This window comes from Hetaerina americana, unplaced genomic scaffold, assembly GCF_022747635.1.
Source record: "Hetaerina americana unplaced genomic scaffold, ioHetAmer1.1.p SCAF_2, whole genome shotgun sequence".
In the NCBI taxonomy this organism is placed as follows: domain Eukaryota; kingdom Metazoa; phylum Arthropoda; class Insecta; order Odonata; family Calopterygidae; genus Hetaerina; species Hetaerina americana.
Genome location: NW_027286763.1, coordinates 48183790 through 48211572, shown reverse-complemented (window position 1 = coordinate 48211572; position 27783 = coordinate 48183790). Strand labels below are relative to the sequence as shown.

The 27783-nt window shown below is 37.1% G+C and overlaps 1 protein-coding gene across 1 annotated transcript in view; it reads right to left on the bottom strand.

Annotated features, from left to right (window-relative positions):
- Nucleotides 1–604: 604 nt before the first annotated feature.
- Nucleotides 605–27783, bottom strand: part of LOC139688435 (succinyl-CoA:acetate/propanoyl-CoA:succinate CoA transferase) — a 61461-nt gene continuing 34282 nt past the window's right edge. Inside the window, exons 3-9 of the mRNA XM_071586008.1 lie at nt 14390–14538; nt 10763–10853; nt 8769–8957; nt 7147–7362; nt 4814–4951; nt 1563–1691; nt 605–1483 (exon numbers count right to left, since the gene is read on the bottom strand). Of these exons, the coding sequence (XP_071442109.1) occupies nt 1299–1483; nt 1563–1691; nt 4814–4951; nt 7147–7362; nt 8769–8957; nt 10763–10853; nt 14390–14538 (1097 nt within the window). The 3' untranslated portion in view covers nt 605–1298. The remainder of the gene's footprint in view (nt 1484–1562; nt 1692–4813; nt 4952–7146; nt 7363–8768; nt 8958–10762; nt 10854–14389; nt 14539–27783) is intronic.

The window sequence follows — 27783 nt, the reverse complement described above, 5'->3', positions numbered from 1 at the left end:
AGACCAATTCTTTTAGATTAATTAAATCTTCTCACATGGAAACAACATTGTTATTTCCTCCATAACCTATTCAGCACATATATCACTTCAATCAAATTAAAATGCTACTTTGGAAACAGAAATAATGGCAAATAAATTTGTTAAATACAATAGGGTAAAAACTTACAGCAAAATTCCTCCAAATTAATAAATAATGGTAGTAATATAGGTTGAATTGTAAGTAGAAGTTCGAATATGCATCTATTTACAGACTTTAGATTTTAAAAGCAGACTTTCCTCTCTATTGTGCTTACAATTCTTTCCTAAATTCATATTTGCCTGTCCAGCTTTACTAAAATCGATACACCCATGAGAAAGCCGAAGTTTTTACAGTCAAATCTAGACAGGATAAACCTTAATCTAACATAAAAGCATGAAGTCAGGTCTTCATTAAAACACTAAATATTAACAATTAAAATTTACACGTTTTGTGACTCATCATGAATGTGAATTGAACTAGGAATAGCCTTTTGCATAAAAATGGTAACCACAATATTTTAATGAAGCACGCTAAGGCCTAAATTTTTCAAAATCTTTAGAAACAGAGGAATGAAGCATTAGGCAATTGTATGAATCGACATTTATTGCCTAAAAAACAAGAGGAAGGTTCCGAAATATTAGAGAGCTATTTACATAAATGTGCAGGATTTCGGCTACAGTTTGGGAACAAAATGCTTACTTTTTTGAGAAAAATGTTCCTTTTCTCCATAGCCTGCAACTAAAGGAATGCATGTTTGTCTCCTCAAATATTCCACTTCCCAGACTACATTTTACCACCAACCATGAATAGCATACATATATATATCAATATGAGGGCAATTATCTTTTCTGTATCAAAAGGTAACTGGCAGTATGATTAATGACAGGTTTTGCAGAAGAAAACCCTTTTAGAGTTTTACATTTAGCTGATGAGCTTACTCCCTCAATTCATGCTTCCTCAGACTTCTTTTAACAACTTTTAGCACAAAATACAACATGAAAACTCGGGAGCGTTCAGCTAAAACGTGGTCTGAAACCATAAGCTTAGCTATTATTGCCAACTTAGAGAGCCAATATTTCATAACAATGGTGATGGAAATTTTTTTCACATTTGAACAAAAGTTTTACTTTCCATTTCCTTTTATGCAAACTATTTTGAATGACTGCAGACAATTATTTTAACAATAAAACTGGCTTACTGATGCTTTAGAGTTGTGAACTCATACACATGATAAGATTTTGATGTATTTTGTATTTGCAATAACAGCAACAACATTGCCTTATGCCACAGGCATGGTCTTCAGTCTCTCAAATGCTGCCTTCTCAAGGCTTTCCCGATGATTGGGATGGGCGACTTTAATCAATTCATATGCCCTCTGTCGCAAAGTCTTTCCAAACAAGTGAGCAATGCCATGTTCTGTTACCACATAGTGGACGTGTGCTCTTGTTGTAACCACACCAGCACCTGCAAAATCAAGACACATAATTAAGTGTTGAGATTAATACAAAACAATAGCTGCGGTGTTATCCACTAGATCGCTTGCCTTGTTTGATGAATGGAGAGATCTTGCTCTCCCCTTTGTTAGTCACTGAAGGTAGGGCAATAATGGGTTTCCCTTTGCCATCCAGACCTTCTGCAGCTCCACGAATAAAATCTACTTGACCACCAAATCCTGAAATGAGGGAAAAACAACATAGAATACAACAAGGAATGGAATGACATTAAAAACCTAAAAGAGCAATGAGTATATTTAACGGAAATGAACTCAACCGTAAACACATTAGGGCAGACTAAAACTGGTTTTATTAATTTCGTTTGCATTTCAAACCAAACAAAATCTCTTCAGTCACATGATAAGGTTGTTATTTTGGAATCACAAACCTACTTCGAAGGGTAACTTCATGCTTCTAAATTACTGTGATGAATTTTCCTTCTGGCTTTGCCAATATCCTGGCAGTATGATAGCCACACATGGATAAGGATAGACTCATGTATAAGGGAAGTACACTGACGAACAACACACATTTCTTACTGGCTTTCGTCAATTGATGATATCAGGATTGTGATCATTACACATAATAAAGTTAGGAGGTTGGGAATCGATGGCAAGTTTTCTCAAGTTAATTCTCATCTTAAACCCAGCAATATCCAAGACTAATCAAAACATTAGCCCCAATTTTCAATTTTGAAGAAGACAAGAAGGTGAAATGCTCTAAAATCATAAGAGAAAATACATCGCTCTATGATCAACATCCTCCTGGTGAATGAAAAAGTGCTCCTTTCCTACTGTTCATTATTCTCCATCCCTCCCCTCTTAAAAGAGATAATGCCAAAACAGTGATGACACATTTACGAACAATGCACCACAGCAGGGACTTTGGTGGATGAGTGTGCTCCCTGCCCCTCATACACCCCTCAGTGCTGCAGAAGAGGGGGTGGACTCAACAACTGTTAATGACTCTGCGCCCATTCCTATTCCCCATTGACTTCAGTCCTTTCCATTTCCTTAGACCATTTTACAACCAACTGCAGACTTTCCCATCCCTGTCCCTCTGGTCAAAATGCACAGAGGGGCAGGGATGCCATGGAAGATTTTGTACCCAAAAATACAGCAACACGACAAAATCTAGGGTGTATTGATAAATTATAAAGAGTATTTAACAAAGTTTTTCCATCATCTCCATAAATATTATTCATTTGGAATGTGCTAAATAATTTAAATCTGCAGATGTGTAACATGCATGTAAAATTTCTGTATTGTTTAGAGAATTAACTGGCTTCAAAAATCATGGGATAGCTAAAGATATATTATCAAGCTTATTCAGAGGGAAAAGATGGCCTACATGAATACAAGATCATACGGAAGCATATGGAAAGTATAAGCCACCTATCGTAAACAAGGCATCTATCAAATATGCAATATTTAGATGAATGTGAAATATTTGCTTCATGTGGCACTGTTCATACGTAATTACATCAAAGTACTGGAAAACTGAGGCAGTTGAGAAATATTGTTTTCACAACTTTTAAAGAAACTGGTTATTGATTTAACAGTCTCGAGCCAGAGCCACAGTCATAGGATGTTGCACCAATTTTAACGTGAGTTATTGAAATACAGTGAACCATTTGTAACAGAGACCAAACTAAACTAGACTCTTGCATAATCCAAACAGAGCCAGGTATTTCTGGGTATTTTTTTTCCAAGGATCGCAACATCGCAGCACTATGGTACTTGTCTGAAAAATAAGCTTTACCTGCAAGCTTCTTAGAAACAAGTGAAAACAGTACGTCACTACAGCATCAATTATCCATTAGTATGTTCATTATTGTGATTTAACTATCCTGCATAAAGAAAACAATTCGTGTGTTCATCAACATATAGCCACTTTCAGAGATAATTTGTTAACAAATTATTGCCTATTATCTCTCCATGTGCTTTTGTGACTCTTTGTGCACATATTTATTGATTTCAGGTTATTCTGGCAGAAAAGCTAGAGCGGAATCCTGATATATTGAGTATTACATATAAGAGATTCTCAATACAACAAGTGATGAACGAAGTGCAGTTTATTGTCCTTTGAATTCCATGTTAAGTAAATCAGTATAGCATTGGCATGAAAATTGAAATAATTAAACCGCATAAATATTTTATAATCAGGTGAAGATATTTTTCACCACCTAAACCTCCCCATTCCAACCCTTGAGTGCACATGCTCATGGCTCAATTAATTTTCCACGGAACTATATTTCACTGCAACATCACAACTCATAAGTATATTTGATCAAAATTCAGAATAGCATCTGCCTTTTTTCAAACTGAAATCGTTGGGAAAGACAAGTAGCAAGATAAGAAACACTGGATGTCTTAGCTGCATAAGTAAGCCTCTAATTAAGTTGAATGCAGAGCACATCAATGAGAAAGAAACATTAATTGTACGTTTCAAAATGTTCTGATGGCCCACTGACAAGGATCAGAGAAATGCATACATGAATATGTTGTGTCTGAAAAGTCAGGATGATAAGACAAACTATTTCCTATCTAGTTTGATGTAAATACCCAAAAGATCAGCACACACATTTATATAATATTAAGGTTACCAGAAGAAGAAAAACTAATAGAAGCTACCCACAGGTGGTATACAATATATGTGACAGTGGTCAAGAAGTGTAAGAATTGATGGCACTAATATTCAAGTAGAGAAAGAGCAGAAATCCAACTCAATTAATTGTCGTTCACTGCAGTTTAGAAGGCACAACATATTTGTCGAAAGAGTGAAATCTTGAGTACTGACAGTGACTCCCTTGAACCATTCAAGGAAAATTCATAAGCTCTGATTACTGAACACAATTTACAGTTATCTCAGAACTATAGTGAAGATTAAGGAGGCTTGTACTGGGGAGCTTTCCCAGAAAATATGCAAGCTTCACAAAGTGAATCCAATGTTCCGGGATCAAAAAGCAGTCCAGTGAGGATCTCTAAATTTCTTTGTACTAATGCGGATATGTGGAGGTAGCCACAAATTGAGGTGTCATTGCATGAAAATTTTGAAAACTCTTACAAAATATATCTAGAAAAATGTTTACACGAGAAGGACAGGTTCTCTGCACTAGGTTAAGTAACATGAAGAAATATGAATGGGGAAAAGTAAAACAAGCGGAAAGACTGGAAATGAGGTGTATATCATACACAAAGATAAGAACATTTTCACCTTTCGCACATGGAAACATGGGTGGATGCTATGACAAAAGAATTATGACAAGGTATCAGAATTTAAAATTACGAAATAAACTCACCAGAATACATTCTTGTTCCAATTGAATCTGAACAGACTTGGCCAGTGAGATCGACCTCAATGCATGAATTTATGGCTGTCATGCGTGGGTTCTGGGAAATAACATGGGTATTGTTGACATAGTCTATTTCCAGCATTTCTGGAAGAAAAAAAATTAAATTAAAAGCATAATAAATTTTAACCTGCTGTTAAAAATAATGGTTTTTTTTTAAAGATGAAAATATGTTATGTGCTATACATTGGTAGAACATGGGTAAACTGAAACTTTCATATGGATGTAGAGGATCATTCATAAAACTCAATACAAAGTGATCATTACAGTGCAACAATTTCAAAGTGTAAAAATAATTCTCCTTAACCAGAATTCAAGCCCGGATCCCTCGATGTCTGGCCCAAGGCTTCAGCCAATTGAGCTGCCAATGCATCCTCTAAAACACTGAAATTTTGGTGGCTTTGAAGGAACAAGATGCTGTGATGAAATACTGTACATACAATGTCACAGGTTTTGTAGTCGTGGGCGATGCAAATCCTGGTCAAGGTGAATGATTTTTACACTAAAATTTTTGCATTGTAATACGCACATTGCAGATGACTCCATTAAAAGTTACTGTCATGGTATCTCCTGCAGTTTCTTGGAACAAAGTGATCAATTCATTAGAAAAGCTGTCTTTTGTATCTTAATGGGCAAAATGAAGTATTGAAACCAAAAAGTTTCTATAAGTTATGCTTCAAAAAATTTAATTAGAAAACTAATTTCCATTATCCATAGTATCCTCTTAATATTGATTTAACCTTTTTGCAGGAATTTGAGCTACAGCAAATCTGAATATACTGCAATGACACTTTGGCAAAAGTATGTTTCCTGGAATGAAAACAAAACAACCATCAACCCATAACCAAGAACACTGAGGACTATGAAAAACCTTCATATACCAGGTAACAAAATACAGTAGAAGTCTATGCTACTGTCTTCACACATTAGAGTATGTTTGTATAATAAAATTCAGCTAAACAGTTTAAAACAAATCAATTTTAGAGCTAAATTAGCCACTGACGCTCTTGTTGTGCAATTGTTCCTTGATGAATGTCCCAAACTAAAGGCTTCCACTTTCCCAATGAATAAGACAATTTTTTTTACAAGCATTGTGAATGAAAAATAAATAATACTGCTCAAACAACAACTAAAGCAACAAATGCAGTTTCTTTCTTGGGTAATATTAAATAGTACATAGTCTAGAAAGATTACAATAGTATTATGAGTGACAGTAATTATTTATGAGATAGAAGAACATTTTTCTAATGCACAAAATATAGCTCTATTGCATATTTACTTTACGTGTCAACCATTAACATTGAAAATGGGTTACAAGCGAGACCTTGGATGTATTAAAGCAGTAGAAATATAGGTTTTGCTACAAACATCACATAATTTATCCATCATGAGGCATGGTATACCCCATGTTTCATAGTATGTTGTTTTTAAGTGAGGCAATATAACCCTAGAGAAAGAAATTCAAACCAATTATTTTGAGACTTGGATATTTTTAACAGAGGATCTAGGAACCCCTTCCCTTTCTTAAGTAAAATTTCACTAAAATCACCATAAATTGTAACAGTAAAGGATTTGCAGCATCTGTTTTCCCCTGATATGTATCAATAATTTATTTCTTATCCTGAATGCAAAGAGATAAGCTCATCTTTGATATGCAGTTAATCATTCAGAGAACTTAAACTATGGTAAATAACACAATCGTTTGTGATTTGCTTGGTGAGAGTAGAGTTCACCTCATACTACGCCTGACACAGTAGGACATTCATGCATAAGATTAGTGGATTCAGTTCAATTCACTGAGCTGTGTGTACTTTTACAGGAAGATCTGATACTGGAAAAAATCAGTTTTTGTGAAGCTGAGGATGCCCAGATGCATCCCCTGGAATCGAACCCAGGCCCATTTGGTCAGTAGCCCAGTGCTCCAACCACGGACTAACACAACCCTTTATACAACTTAGCAGAGTAGTAAAGCATATATCTCAAGAAAAAAGGCTGGTAAACTTTATTATTTTGATAAAACCACATCAAACCCTAACAAAATACCTAATAAGCCAAACTTACCCAATAAACATCACATGTTTTTAAACATATGTTTTTCTAACCACGATTCATAAGTATTAAAGGAATAAAAATTTTAATCACGACATATATGACTTAATGTGTTCCAAACAATGGCCATTTGGTTAAGTATTACTACAAAGACAGAAATTCTATCTAGAAATTAGGGAAACTCTTATCACTTTAAGCTGATATAATTGACAAGGATATCAAAAATCACTTACCAATAAATGGATTATCATCCACAAAGTCATAAAGCCTTTGAGATCCAATAAGAAAGCTTCCTACAATGCGTCCTTTATGAGCTTTCTTGAACCTATTTGTGACGGCTCCTAGACTCACCAACTCAACAATTCCATCTGCAAACATTTCTGAGTGAATACCTAGATCTTTATGGTTCTTCAATGCACCAAGGACAGCATCAGGAATGTTGCCAATACCTAAAAATATATAGATGATACAATGGTATACCATTTTAGAAAAAAGTTTAATTTATAGTTTACTGCTCAAAATTCTAATTATCTATATAAGTATTAGCAAATGATATTGCAGAGCACACTTTGTCACAAGAACCATTTATTTTATTTTGTAAATAATGTTCTCTCTAAAGCCTTTTTTTCTACGCATTTTACCAAAAAATTACAACAAAAATATGCAGATGTAATCAAACATTATTGCCCATACTCAAATCATCCCATTTCTCCGACCATCATACTGCAGTCAAACAAAAATTAATGTCCACTTAAATTGTAATATTTTTGATAATCATGCTTACAATTTTTAGCCTTTTTAAGTTTTCATTTCACGGCTAAGTCATAGGATGGTTAAAAAAAGTTGCTCAAAGTTAATATTCTGAAACATTCTTTAGTTTTAACAGATATGAAGTGTTCTTAGATCTTTTTACTACATTCCCAAATGTATTGAAAGTGTATGTGTAAATATATTGATTACATTTAACTGGAAATTTTATTCAAAATTATTTTTAGCATTACTAAATGCTTCAAATGTTTTTCTCTATGATAGATGTATAAGTGCCTGATCAAAGAACTCCAATTCAACAGAATTGAAACTCAAGTGCCACAAATGATTCCTGATAGTATTTTTGAAAGTGATGCAAGATACATAAAGGCCAATGGTTTTGTCGTTAATAAGAATTTTCAAGTATGTGAAGTCCTAATCTGGTGCTTCAGCAGCATTTTGCGGCAAATCAAATTTTAGCAAATGGCGGATAAGTCACCTATCCCTCTAACCTATTCATATCCTCTGTAATACATTCATTAATACACATACATAACTTTGTTCAAATATAATTCCTTAGTAGGTAAATTGACACACAAGACACACTGCATAAGTACTAATGTATGATGTATCTATTATGTTGGATGATGTATTCATTATGATTACTTCCTTGGACTCTAATCTTAGATAAGCTCTCCATCTCCCCTCCCTGATTTCATACATGATACCATCAATGGAGTTCATTTAACTATTATGACAACATTTTTGCATGTTACATAATAATTAAGCAGCACCATGAATCAGGTTAAAAAATTTATTATCATGAAGAAAATGCCATTCCTCCACCAACATGATGACTTATTTTCTCAAAAGGTACATTTGAAATTCTAAGACCCCTGGGAAATATTGCATATCTAATGGCTTACAGGGCTAACTGATTTAAAACTTTCAGGGAACACCGCTCGAGCCCTTTCATTTATTTAAAAAAAAATGCTGGGAAAATCTTATTACAGAAAAATACTGATTAATCCATTTAAATTAATCGGAGGTACTTGATTAGAAGAAGAAATTCACTGGAATTTCTTCTGCATGCTGATTGATGGCTTACCCATTTGTAAAGTGGCTCCATCATCCACCAAGTTTTCAGCAATAAGTTGTCCAATCTTGGATTCCACATCTGATGGAGGCTTTCCACCATGAGAAGGAAGAGGAACATCTACCCGTACAGCAGCATCAAAGTGAGATGAATGGATGATGGCGTCCCCAAATGTGCGAGGCATTTTCTCATTCACCAACGCTATAATGGAAGACATACTTCCTCTCAAGATTCATACAGACATAGAAAACCACAAATCAACAAGCTTCAAATGGTCTCACAGATGAGTTAATTCCATGCCAAGGAGATACAAACATTTATACTCATCTTCTTCGCTAGTTTGAAGAAATTCCATCATTCAATGACATAGATCCAGTTTGCAAGAGATAACAAACTATAAACGGCAGCATACATTTACTACAGAACATATTAGTACCTACTTCAGCAAAATGCCCCAGCTTAGTTCTGTCATTTTCTTGATTTAGGCTCTACCTTATTTATCAAAGAATATTTATTTTCACAAAATATGAAATTCATTAACTTTTAAAATATAGAATATTAGTAAAGCAGACAGTCAATTAAAATGTACGCTATTCCATCATGGAAGGGATCAATGCATTAAAATGTCTATGCAAGCAATGTCTACAGATATACCAAGTGTACAAGTAGGAAATGCAATTTCAGACAACAGATGGGGCATCAATTCAGTTTGTGGTACAAAGATTTTGCTGCACCATCAACAAGTATCAGATGCGCACAAGTGATACATTGAAAAAAATTGCATAGCATTGCGTTGCTATATTCAATATGTTGAAATTTAACTAAACAAAGAGCATTAATTTTTTTGTTTTCATTTGAATAATATTGCCGCTGAATCACACCGATTACTTCAAATAGCTACTGATGAACATGCTCCATCGCAAAATACCTGTTTTGGTGTTCCGAAAGTCGTGATTTCAATGTTGCAGACAAGGAACACAGAAAAGTGCCAATAAGGTACGAAGATGTGGAATTGTTGGACAAAGATTATTCACAAACACAAAAACAACTTGCACAGCAAATGAGGGTTAGTCAAGAAGCTGTTTCCAATTGCCTATAAGAGATGAGAAATATTCTGAATACAGGCAGATGGGTACCACATGAATTGAACAGCAGGCAGATGGAAAGGCACACCTCTCCATCTGCATCTCAAAAACGCACGTGAAATTTTGCACGCACGACACAAAAGGATGGTATTTTTGCATCATATCGTTACTGGGGGTGAAAAATGGCTTAATTTTGAGAAACCCAAGCACAAAAAATCATGCATAGACCCAGGTGCATCATCCACAATCACCACAAGACCAAATAGCTTTGGCAGAAAGACGATGCTATGAGTTTGGTGAGACCAGAATGGTGCGGTCAATTATAAGCTATTAAAACCCAGTGAAACGGTTAATACTGAATGCTACCAAAAACAATTAACTAATTTGAACCATTGGCTGCATGAAAAATGACCAGAATACCAAATGAGGCAACACAAGGTCATTTTTCTAAAGGACAATGCTACATCACATTCGGCAAAATCCGTTCCTGACATGTCGGAAGCACTCAGCTTGGAAGTTCTACCCCATGCAGCTTACTCACCATACTTGGCTCCATCTGATTACCCCTAGTTTGCATCGATGGGTGATGCACTTGCTGAGTGGTGCTTTGGTTCGCACGAAGATGTGAAAAATGGTTTGAGTAATTGTTCGCAGCAAAAGGGAGAGATTTTTACTATGATGGCATCCACTAATTGCCCGAAAGATGGGAAATATGTCTAACAAGCAATGGAGCATACTTTGAATAAAGCTCTTTATAACCTTAGTCAAAATTTTTTTTTAATTTGCATTTCATACTTGTAGACCTGGTTCAGTTACCAATATTCACTACTGAAATATTGAAAACCTTGTCTTTCATAATCGCACCATTGAACAAAACCCTAATAGATTGGGGAAAAAAACTATCAAAAAGAAATATCTCACCAACGATTTTCTTGGAATTCCTCAAGGCTGCCCGCACACAGTCAACACTTGTTCCAAGACTGCAATACCCATGCTTGTCAGGTGGGGACACCTAAAATAATTCAAATAGGATTTAATAAAAGGAAGATTAATTAATTATTTACACCTAAAAATCCACCATTAAATTAATTATTCATTGATACCATACTTGAAAAAATAAACATCAAAATAAAAAAACTATATGAATAATGAAATGAAACAACCTCAATGAAATATGACCCACTACTTACTCAGATCATCTTTATTTTAATAATGTTAAAACATGAATCATTACAGGCTGAGATTATTCACTGCTTTGCAATTTTGTAAAAGTGAATGCTTATCATTAGCGTGAAATAATGGATGTAATGTTCCACAGTGATTTATTCCATCCAAGGAATTTAAATGCCTATGCAACATCATCATGTAGAATCAGGGTGCACTTTACCTACCCACCCCAAATTTTCAGTAATGTGGTGCCTAGCTTAACCGTACAATGGTAATGCTCTTTTTTTCACCCTATTCTGGTAACAATTTTCAAAGATTCGTATCTCACACCCATTATGACGATGAGAGACCTACGATGGCTCATTTTTTTTGTTTTTAATGTAGAATCACATGACACAAAGATTTTTTTTTTCAAAGATTATCAGATGCGAGAAAATTTATTTTATTTAGCAATATTTTCAACCGCTCTTTTGAAGGGTAACTGGGGTGTCAGCCCAGTTACCGTTCTAGGGTTAATGAGCATAATACATTCCAGAATATTACTTATAATGAGAATCACTCATTAAAAGTAACAATATTTCCTTCCCAAAGTATTGATGATCCTGGCAACTTTTAGCAAGGTCAGCAAAAATCACTTCTACCTTATCATAAATTATATTTAATTAATGTCACATTGTAATAATTTATCCATATAAGAAGCAACCTTCAAACATCGTTGAAAATAAGTAACCATAGCTTAAATATTCTTGTAATTCCCTTTGAAGCATTTATCTCCTTAATCTTAACCTTGTCCTTGTGTAAAGTGCAAATTGCCGTAGTCAATCAATTGTATGCGCATACTAGATCAGTCACACTCATACCCCAGTCCCACTTTTCACTAATTTAATTCTTCATTTCCACAGTTAATTTTATTCTCATATGGCTGTCTTCTCGTGGCTTTTTCTTCAGGGACATTTTTTTTAAGGTTATTACTCTTTGCACATAAAAATCAGAAACGTCAGGACACAAGTTTGTAAAAACATGTAATCACAAGGGACACTAAGATGCTAACGGAACAAGTGCTATACACAGACGGAGGGACAAACTGATGTTGTCTTGAATTGTTCCACAAATCACTTTAAAATTGTTTTATTTTATAGGGGCATGGTAGCACAGTGGTGAAAGCACAGGACTACTGAAAGGAGGGACTAGGTTCAATTTCAAGTGATACCTCTGTACATCTGAAGCTTCACCCCAGCTACCTTAATTTTTCTCCTCGTGTAACTGCAGGTGGCAGATGGGCAGGAACATGTTTTTTGATGCAGAATGTGCCAATGCTTTCAACCTCTACCCTTAAGTGTAAATTTTACATCTTCCTGTGCCTAGTACTGTGTGTATCACCATAACAAACCAGCCTTTGGGTTAATTATTGTAAGATTTAAATTTAACTTTAACCGTTTTGCTGCTCTGAATGCATCTCGTAGGTTTGTACGATATGGTAGGCTGCTGCGAAGGTACCTTTTCATACTCCCTGCAGTGCGCTTTGGACAAACAGCCTATTTTTCCATTTTCCATGACCTTACTCCTTTCTCGTAGAAGAAACATGTCATTTCTTGCTCATGAGTAAGTCATGCTTTTTCCCTGTACTTTCTTGAAAAAAGAATCTCTTTTTTTTTTTTAGATGTCACAGTTTATAGTTCTCACACAATGCCTACATCTACATCATACTCCACAAGCCACTGTAAGGCCATGTGGCGGGGGAGCCTATGTATATTGTGCAAATACCTTTGTTTAGAGACATTACCTTATATTTAGTGGTCCACACATTTTATAGGACTGCTAGAAAATCTAGAAAAACCTAGAGCTTAAGCTAAACCTGCAACTAGAGGCTCACATTCATCTTGAGTATAGTTGAATTTCAGTTTTCCACCCTCCATGAGTAGCAAACATGTGCCTTTTAGCAAAAAAAAGATCAAGAATGTTTCACGAAGATGATGTTTTGGATACATTATTTGGATTCAATGTGAATAGTGTAAAATATTTGTGGAAAATATTTTTTCTAGCTCTTCAGGAGAAAGTATTAGCAATGAAAGTGAATACAAAAACAAGAGCCCCTTAATTACTCCCTTGTCTTCTAGTAATAGGCAAAGTAGCAATGGATTAACTCTGCAAATTTCCCATTTAGACTCATCCACCTCCGGTATGAAGGAAAACTGTGGCATAACTGAAAACAGCTGTGACAATTTCTACATTGAGTTAATATTTGATAGATAATTGATGGATTACAGTTTGAAAGACCAATAATTACCACGTGAGTACTTTGAAAGCAACTCTTAAATCAATGAAATCCAAAAGTATGGTAGTCAAATATTATCATACTTTGTCACCATAGTTGTCATCAGCAAAATGCATCATGATAACTTTTTGTGTTTGAATTCATGGATTTCTATTTCCTTTTGATTAATTTATGGTTACTTTGATATAGATGTGGAAGAGCATGAGTAAAAATTCATACCACTTTCATATTCACTTGTATTTGACGGTTTCTGGCTTAACTTTGTGGGTGATCATGTTCATGGAATGAAGAACACAATGTGCTTTTCCACGGTTCTTCATTTTGACACCACTAGTTTCAATGTAGTTTCAATGTTTATGCATCATCATCTGGTACAAAGTCAGTGCAACTTGAGGGAATATGTACCAGATGATGACACTTAAGCATTGAAACTAGTAGTACCAAAAAAAAGACCGGTGGAAAAATACATTGTATTCTTCATTCCATTTTCATATTCACTTCTTCAATACCACAGACCTTCACAGTTTAATCACTGCCAAATGGTCTTCATTAGGCCTTGTGAAATCTATTGCACCTCTGTTGTAGGCCTATACCCATTAATCCATTAGAGTAGTCAGCATTTTAATTTAGCCAACATCACCTGGCTGTCTTAATGTCCTTCTTAACAAGAACTGCTTGGGACTTGAATGGCTTCTCCTTTGCCTCCTCCTCTCTTCTAGTAAAGCTGACCATTTAGAATATTTACACTTAACTGGGCCTCCTAACTTTCATCCCATTCTTTTGTAAATAATAATTAATTTGTTATTAGTTCAATGGAAGTAAAAATGCACAGGAAATCTTTAAAACGACATATTAGAATAGGCAAATATTTAAGGCAAATGATGATAGGAATAACAATTGCCAGGAGCAATTGCCAAGAGCTAGCAGCAGTAAGGACATTAACATGGAATAAGGAAAAATGGAGACTTGCTATCAAAAGAGGGGAATACACATACACATGCAGTTAAAATCTAAAGATTGAAAAACTAATGACAATTAATGCAAGGCAATGGTAATGATTTCTACAAAAATAATTTTTTTCATGTTTATAAGCTAATATAACTTGCCTGAATCAAAGCAACATCAGGTCGAAGGATCTTGTGGTGAAACAGTTTGGGAATATCTTGAAGGAAGATTGGAACGCAGTCTGATCGTCCTTCTGCTACGGCTTTCCTCACATTAGCAGCCATGAATAGTGACAGTGACCTAAATATTCCTGAAATCACAATTTTACTTCAATTAGTGAACATTCTTAAGTTATTGTAAAAGATAAGCGTTTAAAATATCTTTCCAAGATCTTTAATCACTACAAACGGAGCAAATACTTAAAATTGACGGTGTTTTATCTTCAAAGTGTAGATTAAAGTGACACTCATTGAATTTGGACCTGGGATTTAGGACAGAAGAGGGCAGGAGAGGTAGGGCATTCTCTGTAGCTGCTCCATTAATATTCAACTTGAAAAAATATAATGAAGCTGAAACAAAATTGGGGGACCAGTGGCTCTAAAATCTGGAGAAAACCCGCATGATATGCTTTCAAGATAAAAATCTATATTTTTTCATTAATAAGCCCTTTTTAAATGTTTTAAATTAAAAAATTTAAATAATAATTTACAATGTTCACCCTCACTGCCTTCTAGTGTTTACATCTGACTTCTGGTGTTTACACAATAACAGTTATTAATATTGGTAGTCTACCATTTGAATTAGGTTTGGGACCGACAAAGACTTAACACCTCTACATTTCTTTGAAATAATTAGGTGAATAAAAATTTTTTTCAAATAAAAAATAGCAAAATATCTGAGGATAATCAACAGAACTGTATAAATAATTTACTCAGCATTGCTTATAATCATCATGAAAGATGTTGATAGTTTCTTCATCCAAAGACTGAACTGAGAGAAAAACTAAAATAAATCTCCAATAAAAGATATACTCGTAGATACCTGCATAAAAAGAGAGCTAATAATGACTACTTGTTTATTCTCCATGGAAGTCGGCAATCACCTATTTTTTTAAAGTATGTTATACACAAAATGACCTTCACAGCCTCTTCTGAAGCGTTTATACCAATGAAACACGTTGCTAATCCAACATTTACTTTGATATTGACATGTAGTAAGGATTGACACATTTTTTCACAAGAGTAATGTAAGAGTAAAGAGCCGTAAAAATTTCAGAAAAAGGTATAATAGCATTGCTCTTTTTAAGAATTTTCTCTGGCTTTATTTTATCCCACAAATTTCTTGCCTTTTTTTTGGTTTGACAGTCTCTTGTCATCTACAGCCACCCTGGGAAAAACAATATTAACTAATTCTGACAATAAAACTTTTTTAATATATTACTGTATGTGATTGAAAATGTGCACATGCATACAATGCTATATTAGCCAAATGGATGGTGCATTATTCCTTTAAATGATAGTAAAACCAATGGCCATGGTCCTTGCAATCATCCCTCTCTCACACAATTCCTAAACAAACTTCTTCCAAAAATACCAAATTTGGCTACGGCAAAAATATTTTCACCCTCTTTCTTCTTTTTCATCCAATCACCTTGAAGCAATTAGAATGGCGATACATATGGTTATTTAGTTTCGCAATATCACAAGCTCAATATATAGTGCATGCATTATTACTCAATATCTTCATATATCCTCTTTCCCCCCTACTCATCCATTCTACTAATATAATATGAGGGGGTACCCAAAAATAATGGGAATTATTTTTTTAAAGCTATGCATTTAATTTTTTTACAAAACAACCTTATCAATTTTAAAGTATTATCCATTAGTCCTTGATTCACTAGTCCAAGCTGTGATTCCATTCCTGGAAACATTCTACAAACTAATCTATTTTGCTGCCCAATAGCTCCTGCCTCATTTTTATTTTACCGCTTCCAAATCATCTAAATGTTGTCCTTTCATGTCCTTCTTCATTCAAGGAAACAGGAAGAAATCGCACGGAATGAGTTCAGATGAGTAAGGGGCATAGGGCAAGGGAGTCATGCTGTTTTTCGCTAAAAATTGGCAGGCTGAAATGGCTGCACAAGCCAGAGTGTTGTCACGGTAGAGAAATCAATCCATCTCCCACAAGTTGGGCCTTTTTTGTCACACACTGTCACGAAATTTCTTTAAAACCTCTAAATAGAAAGCCTAATTAGCACTCCGATTTGGTGGGATGAATTCAGAATGCACTAGCCCTTTCAAATTGAAAAAACAAATGAGCATTGTCTTGAGGTTTAATTTCACTTGACGAGCTTTTTTTGGTTGAGGCAACAATGAAGTTTTACGCAGCTTTGACTGTTGTTGATGGATGTCCTGAACGAATTTTGTCATCAAACGACTTTTCACCTTCTTTGAAATGAGAAAACCATTGGTACACTTTGAGTTTTTCCCATAGCACAACCCTTGCAAGCTGTTTTCAACATTGCAACCATTTCTGCAGAATTTTTCCCAAGTAGGAAGCAAAATTTCACGTAAGCTCTGCCAACCGCAGCACTATTCCGGTTAACTTTGGGTACCCCCATCTATTCTTAGCTTTCCTGAGATATATTACTTAAGCATTCAAAATAAATAGTAATATGTAATGGTTCCCCTTTATTTAATGCAGATTTTTTTGGCATATGGCATCGACCACTAGCTGCAATAAGTATTATCACATCCACGAGTGATAATTTTTCCTTTGTATTGTTTAACACCACACCATAATAAGACTTTCCTGAATGTGATGTATTCTCAATGGCATGAAAATGAGGGCATTTGAGCCAATAGGAATAAAAAGACAAGGTCAAAGGATGACAAAAAACTGGTCTCTTCCATTACTGAAGTAAACAGGCATTCAGTACTGATGATATATCAATTTCTCCACGGTCTATTCAATATCTGTAAACAGTTGCAACAGCTGCGGTAATTCCATGGGATAATTAAATATCTGAATGCAATGATATGCATACTATTTGCTCAGGTAATGCCTGATATTAAAACTCAATAGGAGGAGAATAATAACAATAATATGTGTTTATTAGGGCGAGATTGAGACAAGAATGTCTCTTCTTTCACCTAATCCTTAGAATGGGAGACCCTTGAGTAAGGGGATCATTTATTATAGAAATGCCTGAAACAACAATTACTTCCAATTTCAGCATCTGAGCTTTCATTGAATCTGCTTGAAGTAGTTAATCAATTGGTATATATTTATCTTCCCATTCTCTTTTACAGTGAATCAAGATCCTTTTTTAAGAATAAAAGGCAAGACCGCTCTGAAAATGCACCAAACAAAAGATGCGAATGAATTCAATTCTATTTGATTAGCAATCCTTGTAGATGCCAGTTCCATGAATACAAATAAATATTTTTGGGCAAATTGTGCATGACACAGCTTTCAATTGAAGTGCAAGCAATTGTGCACTTCAATATTATTTCTCGTAACTGAAAGACCTGGATCGCAGTGATGAGGAGGTAGTTCTGTGAATCGAAGGGACGAAATTCGACAAATTGAAATATGAAGTCATCGGACGAGGGGCCGCTGGGGCCGAAGACGGCTAGCGGGAGCTTAGGGGGAGGTGGGAAGGCTTATTCAGTTGCACGATCGCATCAACGAGGAAGGCAGGCAAATTCTTCACTTCCTCCCCGACTTAGGATCGTATTGGCGCATGCGCAATAGGGCAGATCGCAAAAAATGTCGGTCACGCCCCTCCCCCCCCCCCCATTTTATCCCTCGAGAGGATCGCTGAGGTCGGACGGCGGCCGAGACGGCGGCTGCTCCCCCTCACCACCGTTCGTTACGTCAATGGGTACGCCCACGCGAGGTATTTCCGACGAGGAACCCAAAATACGGGCCCGAATAAACGTAAGCGTCACCACCCGCGGTCGAGCCTCTTCAGACAATGAAAAAAGAAGTTATTGCTTGGGGGTGACCCCTAGGAGCGTGATTTGTGCACAAATAAGTAAGACGCGGTTCAGCCAACAACGAGACTTCAAAGCAGCAATTCTTAACAAGACGCCATGTATACAATCATCACTTGAGTACATAGATGTACACACGTTTACCAGCATAAGGCATGAAGAGATAGGAAACAAAAAGAAATATGCACTATGCGGAGCGCACATTATGAATGAAAATGACAACACAGTACAATAACAACAATGAGTAAGGGCCCAGAATGAAACTCTGCGGATCTCCGTATTTGGTAAATATTGGATCAGAGCATTTACCATTCCCTCCTTTGACCACTTGCGGGCGTTGAGTTTGGACTGAAAAAAGCCATTACAAGACTGAACGGGAATGTTTCAAGTCACCTAATCAGTGCACAAGACTATCGAAGTTTATACATTCAACTGCTTTACTTAAGTGGAACAAATCAATATAGTTATTTTTTGTTTGTCCATTGCAGAACTTAAGTCGTCAGTGATATTTATAAGAGCTGTGATCCTTACGGAGCCCCATACGGGAAAGAATCGAAGAGATTATTAAGGAAGGCTCCTCTGTTAAGGAGCTATACACAAATCACTCGAGAGGTTTTGTTAGGGCGCATGAAAAAGTTATCTGCTTATAGCGTGGATTTCCGTAGGATTTGTTTCTCTTTAAGTGGGTTGCACGAATGACGATTTCCAAAGAGATAGTACAACTAATAATTTAGGGAGAAATTATAAATGGAATACGTATCACACAGGAGGCGGCTAATCACAATATTCAGTTCAAATCAGTCAAATCTAACTCTTAGGGCTCATCAAAGCCCTAAGAGTTAGATTTGATCAAGTTTTTATATTTGAATATCACATCAGAACTGACAAGTGGGAAGTAGAATTTTCCATTTTCAAAGAGTGAGCCATCCATTTATGAATCATATCGTATAGCTCAGGATGACGCCCTTTGATTCTGATATCTTCTCTATCGGCTTGCATATGGTTATCGGAACTCGTTACGAAGTGCCCGATGACAACAATCAAGGCGAAGTTACTGTTAGTTTTTCTTCTAGATTTTCCGAGTCCAAGTCGTATAATTTATTTCCCGATGGAACGTGGGTCACTTTCCGCCAAAACAATTATTAAAGTATGCATGCTTGGCTTCAGTTAACATCTGCCCCTAAGTTATTATGAACGGGCATTTTTCATCGTAAAAAGAGAGATTGAAGACCGGAAGCAGTATCGTGAATGATTCCCACGGACGCATAGCATTTTTCACGTAGCAATGAAGGGGTTGACGATCCACGGTGAGGTGGCAGGACGCCCGTGAGTAGGTTAGCGGTTTCTTAAGCTACGAGTGAAATTCCTCGAAAGTCCGAAAGGACATCCCTAAACGGATTATCACCGAAGCTGCCCGACGCCACGGAAAACGATCAATTTCATACTATTTTCCACAAAAAGGGCACGATGTAAAAAAACTTCAAGAACCGTCGCATTTAGACATCGATGGTTGCAAGTATTTTGCCCTTCACGAGGGTCGACATGCAGAAGACGGTTATAGGTAATCATTAAACCCCCAACCTTGTTTCAAAGCAATATTCCCCGAGTTGAAACTTAATAAGGAGGCCGAAATTTTGCGGAATTTCATTCATTAAGGTGAAGAGCCACCAGTATAAACACAATTTCTTCCAAATAAAACTACGGGATTTGACGAACAACATCTTAATTTGATGAAATATTGCTGGAAAGCATACATGCAGGTAAAAAATTGAGGGCATTTGAGTAAGGATGAAGTAAGATGCACACACTTTAGTGGGGTTGGATGACTTCTAAAATGATTGAGGTAATGAGGAAAGGATAACCATCATTTTTATTAGGAACAAATGAGATTCAAATTTTAAGAGAGGATTAAAGAACATGAAAGCGCTTCCTTTTTAGGTCAAACACAACCTCGCATTTGCCCCAGAAATCCTTTATTTTCAGGAAAAAAAAGAGTTGGATATAACAGGTAACTTTAGATTATCCAACATGGCATTAACATTCAATGGTTTGGGATTTTGTCATGCCGGATGCAGTTCTTACGCGCCCACTTCCTCCAGTTGACATTTCATCGATAAGTAACGGAAACTCAATAAACACCGACCCTAACCTAAGTCACGAACCTCCATTTGTCACCCGTGACGCCTTGGACTCCACCGTCCAAAACAGTCGCGTTGCATGAAATAAATGTGCCTTGAAAAAAACTCGTTTATAAAATGAAGAACAATGAGGAACAAATAGGAAGAATAACCCTCCATGGACACCTGAAGAGAATGAATGAGAAAAGAACGACTAAAAGAACATATCCCTTCCTTGAAACACAACTCAAAATGACATGAATCACACAAGCCAAGACAGACCTCAGAAAAAGCACATCAGAGGAAGGGATAGGAAACCGAAATGAATTTGACAAAAATCATAACTTTCAGTTTCCAGGAGAAGGTAAAAAGAGCAACTGGGGGAACGAATGAAAAAATACTGGAACTATAGAGAGGAGAAAGGCCGGAAATTATGGAAACAATATTTTACGACGTCCACATACGGTCAAATCGAACATGAAAGCCTAATACAGACTTTTTTAAGAGTGGCCAAGAGCATTAAAGAATCTCAGACTCCCAGTAGGGGAAGGGGAGGGACTCACTGACTGATAACATTTTAGATTAATAAAGCTCAATGCACGTTATAAAAACCGATTAGCATATCACAGAAGTAGATTGGGGAGCTCTGACGAATTATACCCTTCCTTAAAATTCAAGAATTACCGATAAAATAGAGCATACATATACTTAAAGCAAAAATCGAATCTGCAGCCACTGGGTAAGTCGGCTGGTCCATCTTCCACCAGACTGGAATGTCTCGAGAAGCTGTGGGCGTGTGCGGATGTCTTAATTCGGTTTGAGTCGTGGAAAATGATCATGAAGCCGGATGAAAACGTCCTTCATGGACGCGTCCCTTGACAAATACACGACTGCGAATTCCATTGCGAATCTAACACAACAAACCCTCGAACAATCAACGTTCTTTTCAAATCTAAATCTTGAATGAACGCGCCGCGAGTGAAATGGATAGCGGATTTTCGAATGCAGAAATAAAACGTCATGCGTCGAAAAAAATTTATGCGTAGCCGTAGGAACGATCAAAACTTCCGCCGAGATTCAGCTAACGGCTCTCAGCATCAACGATTCATCCACGGATCACAGTACAGTACGCATTCTCAAAACCAATCATGCATAAACTTTCCCTGAATCCATATACTTAGGTTAAGTTACGACTATAATACGAAACATACCATACTGTTTTTGTTCAAGTTGCCATGCAAAAATTCAACCGTTTCTCTCGAAAGGTTCCGATTCTAAAGCGCGCTGACGTCGACAACCCTTGAGTGCAAGTGAATGAAAATGACACGCTCTCCAGAACGGTCAGTAAAAAATAATTTATTTTTTTGTTTCAAAATGTAGCATTACTTTCCGCCAACTTAAAATGGCCCATTACTCTGCAGTGACATCGTAATGGATGCCTACACACGAGCATTCCCTTGAACTTCCATAGGAATGAAGAAGTATTTTATTAAAAATTCCAAAGAAACTGCGGGAGATGCCGCAACAGTAACTTTTAACGGAGTCATCCGCTAATGTGCATTTCAATGCAACAATTTCAGAGCGTAAAAATCATTCGCCTTGACTGGGACTCGAACCCAGATCCCTCAATATCCGGTCGAGTGCTTTAGCCACTTAAGCTACCGAGGCGTCATCTTAAACTCTGAAATTTTGGGGCTTTTAAAGGAACTAGATGTTATGACGAAATACCGTACATACAATGTCACATGTATTCGTAGTCGTGCGCGAGGCGCCACTGTCCACGAGGTTAAAGCCAACTTTAAACACGTATGGTGTTTTCCCTTTGACAAATTCCAAAGAAACTGCGGGAGATGCCGCAACAGTAACTTTTAACGGAGTCATCCGCTAATGTGCATTTCAATGCAACAATTTCAGAGCGTAAAAATCATTCGCCTTGACTGGGACTCGAACCCAGATCCCTCAATATCCGGTCGAGTGCTTTAGCCACTTAAGCTACCGAGGCGTCCTCTTAAACTCTGAAATTTTGGGGCTTTTAAAGGAACTAGATGTTATGACGAAATACCGTACATACAATGTCACATGTATTCGTAGTCGTGCGCGAGGCGCCACTGTCCACGAGGTTAAAGCCAACTTTAAACACGTATGGTGTTTTCCCTTTGACAAATTCCAAAGAAACTGCGGGAGATGCCGCAACAGTAACTTTTAACGGAGTCATCCGCTAATGTGCATTTCAATGCAACAATTTCAGAGCGTAAAAATCATTCGCCTTGACTGGGACTCGAACCCAGATCCCTCAATATCCGGTCGAGTGCTTTAGCCACTTAATGGCGAATGATTTTTACGCTCTGAAATTGTTGCATTGAAATGCACATTAGCGGATGACTCCGTTAAAAGTTACTGTTGCGGCATCTCCCGCAGTTTCTTTGGAATTTGTCAAAGGGAAAACACCATACGTGTTTAAAGTTGGCTTTAACCTCGTGGACAGTGGCGCCTCGCGCACGACTACGAATACATGTGACATTGTATGTACGGTATTTCGTCATAACATCTAGTTCCTTTAAAAGCCCCAAAATTTCAGAGTTTAAGAGGACGCCTCGGTAGCTTAAGTGGCTAAAGCACTCGACCGGATATTGAGGGATCTGGGTTCGAGTCCCAGTCAAGGCGAATGATTTTTACGCTCTGAAATTGTTGCATTGAAGTATTTTATTCCCTGAAGATGTTTTGAGAATTCATGGACAACTGTTTTCTTGAATTTATTTTCCTTAACAAAAGGAGAAGATCTAGGATATTAATTACTACAGAACATAACGCTACTTTTAGGGAAATATATCTACATTCAAGGACAATGAATTACAGAGAAAAATTCTTTAGAACTTCAATGGCAAAATAATATTACGCTAAAGAATGTATGAGAAATATGTCTTTCCATGCCGATCGTGAAGAATTACTATAGCTCGATGTACACCTCAGCTTTATGATTTCCCGAGAAGTCCAGATAATCATTCCCAAGGTCGTAGGTTCGATCCTCGACGACGATGGATATTTCATTTTCAAGTAATAGCTGTTTCGCAGTTTGCGATGTCATATCCTCAACAATCGAAGCTTCACAAAAACCGAGTTACTTTTTATTATGTTATTTAGTTTTAATTTTAATATATTCAAAAAACAAGCACTTTTACCAGCCATTATGATGGCGTTAACTACGCCCAGAGGAAAATTTAAGAAATTACCAATATCTACCTAATGCTTGAACATAACAAATTATTATAATTACTATTTTGGGAAGAGTTGATGGCAAAATACTGACTCTCCCGAGTATTCGTTGAACCATGAATTCAGTAAAAATAAGAAGCAATTATTATTTTATAAATGAAAGGTGGGAGGTGAAATTACACGCTTCATTTTAGGACACGGGCTTTTGGAGAGGTTTGTACAGTTTAAAGAACGGGTCAGTAAGGATTCAAGTTCGTCCCAATGGGAGAAGGGTAAGTAGGAAGGAGGAAGTGGGAGAAACGAATAACGCCGAATACGAAGATTCCCCCGAATGGAAAAGTGATTGGAAGTGGAAGATAGAGAGATCGGAGTGAAGGTTGGAGCAAATTCCTGTTTGTTCACGACCGCGGGAAAAGTGCGTCGCCTCCAGATGGGCCATTAAAAAGCGAATGGATTTCGTAACAAAGGAGAGACATCCTCGTAATTAAAACTTTTGATTCTTAAACCGGTTTTTTTTATTTTATTGATCATACTAATGAATGGAAGAGATTTTTCGCGACAACGACATTGGTTCCCGGGTGAAATTATGTTAACTTCGACAAACGTGCTTCCATTACTATGACAAGCTTCGCTGAGGATGATTTTATCGGACACTTTGCACAATTCCCCTTCGTACCGATGAATTACATGCTGCAACTTTGCACGCACTGGGCACTATTCCATGCGGGTGCGACCTTATGGAATAGTGCCCAGTCAGCTGTTCTAGGCAGAAGCCGGGCCTAGCAGTCAGCTGATGATGTGCCTAGCGTACAATGCCCAAGATAGTCGTATGACGTAGGTGAAACAAGCGCACTGTTCAGTAGGCTTTGTTTGGTAATTTCCGAGTAGATATCCTCTCCTAGAACTTGAGTAGAATGACTGAACTTAACTCCGTAAATTGGAATCATTCGTACATATATACAACGATACACACAAAATCAACTTACCTTTTAAAGACGGTAAAAAAATATGTTGCGATAAAAAGTCAGTTATTTTAAGTCTGAACGGATTCAAGACATTTGTAAAAATCCTATTTATTGATTTGATGAGGCAAGGTAGTTTTAGAACGATAAGGAGATGCCAAATTTTTATCGACGCATGCAGTATTTTGTCGTTTCACCCAAAACCGAGGAGTTCAGTTTTGCTGGAGCGGTCAGCTTTCGTACGTCCGCGAGGAGGGTAAAACTGAAGCATGGTGGGCGCTCTCGGAATCATACCGGAAACATTGATAATATTAAAACGGAAATCATTGAAGTCGTGTCAATCAAGATTCCAGATGAAGCAGTCCATCGATTATCGACGCACACCTCTGTAGTGTATCGGGCACTGAGCCATAGAGACAGAGGCAGATATATCTTTTAAATATTATGTTTCGGGGATTATTAATGCACGCAAAGGAAAGCAGCCACGGTCTTACTAAAAAAAAACATGCGTACTCTTCGCAATATTCCCTTTATGAGCAGGCATAGTCACATAACAGTCACGATTATTACGATTATTTTTGCCGACTTTCATTTCATTTCCTCTATACTGTAAAATTCACGCATTATATTTTGCCATTTTGATGTATGTACATTGTTTTATACAAGCTCTTCTGTTCCCGAGACTCGTAATATTCCTTTTTTTGAGTCTCTTCGACCAAACTTAAAGACGATGATCAATGATTTAATTTCATCACTGACTTTTTGGCCTACCATTTACCGTCTACCAAAACCATTTGTCACTCCCTCACATACTATCTGCTACTTGATTCCACTCTCATTATGCAAAATAATAAAATATCAATTTTCCACAGCTATTTATTTCGTACAACGCTTTTCAATGTTTATGAATTATCCTCAGGTAAGATACAAGTTCACAGCGAATCCTATTAAGAAGGCTAAGGGCAAGAGGGGAGAATGACTGACAGAAGTCAAGTAATTGAAAAATGTCCGTCTTGTTCCGTTGCACGATTTCCAATTTTTCCTAGACATCAAGTCATCGGCCTTCAGATTCGTAATATAGAATTTTCGGAACAAATTTTGTTAAATGTGTGGAATCAGTCAGATGCCTCGTTGAAAATGATGATCTCGTCTTTCGTCAATCGCTCTCCCCTCTTCGCGCTACCCTTCTATACCTGCGACAACCGAATTCCCCGCACTAACACCACTCCTACCCACACCACCCACAACCTCCCCTTAACTCTCCACACCCATAACTATTCCCCCAGACTTTACAGCATATATGTATACCTCGCTCTCGTATGTGGGATTTAAGAACGGTCTATTGCAATGTCGGATGCCAGGTTGTTTTGTGTTAGGAGGGGGGGAAAGAAATTTATCGTCGTCCAGACCGCGTCCATCCAAGACCTACCTTAAACGTTGGAGTACTAATACCTGACTATGGACTAGTAAAATTGAACTGTTTCCGAGGATGATGCATAAGCACTGAAACGCATCTTACGAAATAAATAGATGCGGAAAATTACAATTTTATTACTTTGCACAATGAATAATTTACAAAAATTAGGACCTCTCAATATTATGTAGATTCAATTCTCATTCATTTTTTTCCGTATGACTTAACCACACTTCTTCCATACTCGCCCTTAACCGGCGCATTCCCCCGTTCTTTTATGACTAATTTGGTAACTGCTCTACCACTCCTATTTTGACCACAAGCACCCCATGCTCGATGTATTTACGCGATATTACATTTATCCAGCCACACCCAAGTTTCGCTTACAAACAATCACTTGGGGAAGAGGGCACATTAACAAGCCGCCACAGTTTTCACAGCCTTCTTAGACAAAGTTTTTTTTCATTAACTCCACATACTTCCAACAACCGTTCTACCGGCACTCGCACAAAAAAGTGGTGAAACATATAGTAAACAAATTCGACGGCGGTAAACAAGGAGTCACGCCAAAACGCAGTGCACACACTCAACCGCACACCGTGTGGTCGTTTACAAAGAGTAGACCCGGGAAATCACTCATTTTACCTTTAGTTTTACCTCACGTAGAAAGGGGCACAGTGCACGTAGGTGCGATTGGTCGTCGGTGCTTTGGCACCTGAGAGCGCGCCCTTCCTGAACTTCCCTTCCCCATTACAAAAACGATAAAAGGCAATGTCCCCGTGGGATTGAGAGTGGGTACTGTGTTTGATGTGAACCCAACGCAACGGCTACCGAGTATTACTAGACGGGTATTTTAAGAATCGAGAAGTCCAAGATCTATTTTTTATCGATGAATGCGTCAAAAACGTCAGCAGAAAAAAAAACTATGAACACTAATGAATCGGAAAGTTATTCAATCGTAGGAAACTCATAATCCTGTACTTAGAGCCCCAAAGAACGGTATCCGATCTGTAAGGGGTTTTGAGAAAGCAAATACGGGCATCACCAATGACAGCGGAGAATTTATAACCACAAGAATTCTAGTTATGCACCCGTCTTTGATGTTTATGATGCGTAGTTAAATAAATGTACGGAGGGATTTAAAAAAATAATAATATCCAGAAGGCGGCAAACGAAAATGCACGCGTGAGCATCTGATACATGGGTCTGCAACCCTAAAAATTCAGTATTTGGAATCAAATTAAAAATGTTCCTTAAAGCACTGCATGACTTTCACTATGGTCGATGAAAATATAAATCTGCACCGAGGGAATCTTCATTAACTTATTTTAGCAAATCCATTCAAGAAAAACGCTAATTAAACTGGCTTTGAAAGAAATACTGATTAAAGTGCGTAAATATTACACATAACCTCCCTTCTGCCGTGGACCAGACGCTATGAATAACTGTGATTAAAAATAGGAATAATAAAAACTTTAAATTATGCAATGGCAAGCACCTACTGAGTCACACGAGGAAAGCTTCAAAGCGAGGAAACTCCATGGTAAAGAACGCCCCTGTTATACTCGTAGATATCCAGTAAAGGTAAATAAATATTAATCTTACGGAAGACAAAACCTTTACACCGCCCCGTATATATTTAACTACTGCGTACGGTACGGCACCGGAGAAACGATATCTTCAATGATAACGATGTTTTCGGGCCATTATGTAAATCGCTTTTGTTTAGCTTGAAAGCAATTCTGCCCTGCCTAGCTTTCGAATGCACGCCAAGGTTCCTGTGGAATACATAATTACGACTGTTAATGCTTCTTAGAGGTTGACTTTGAAATGCCACCCAGATACTGG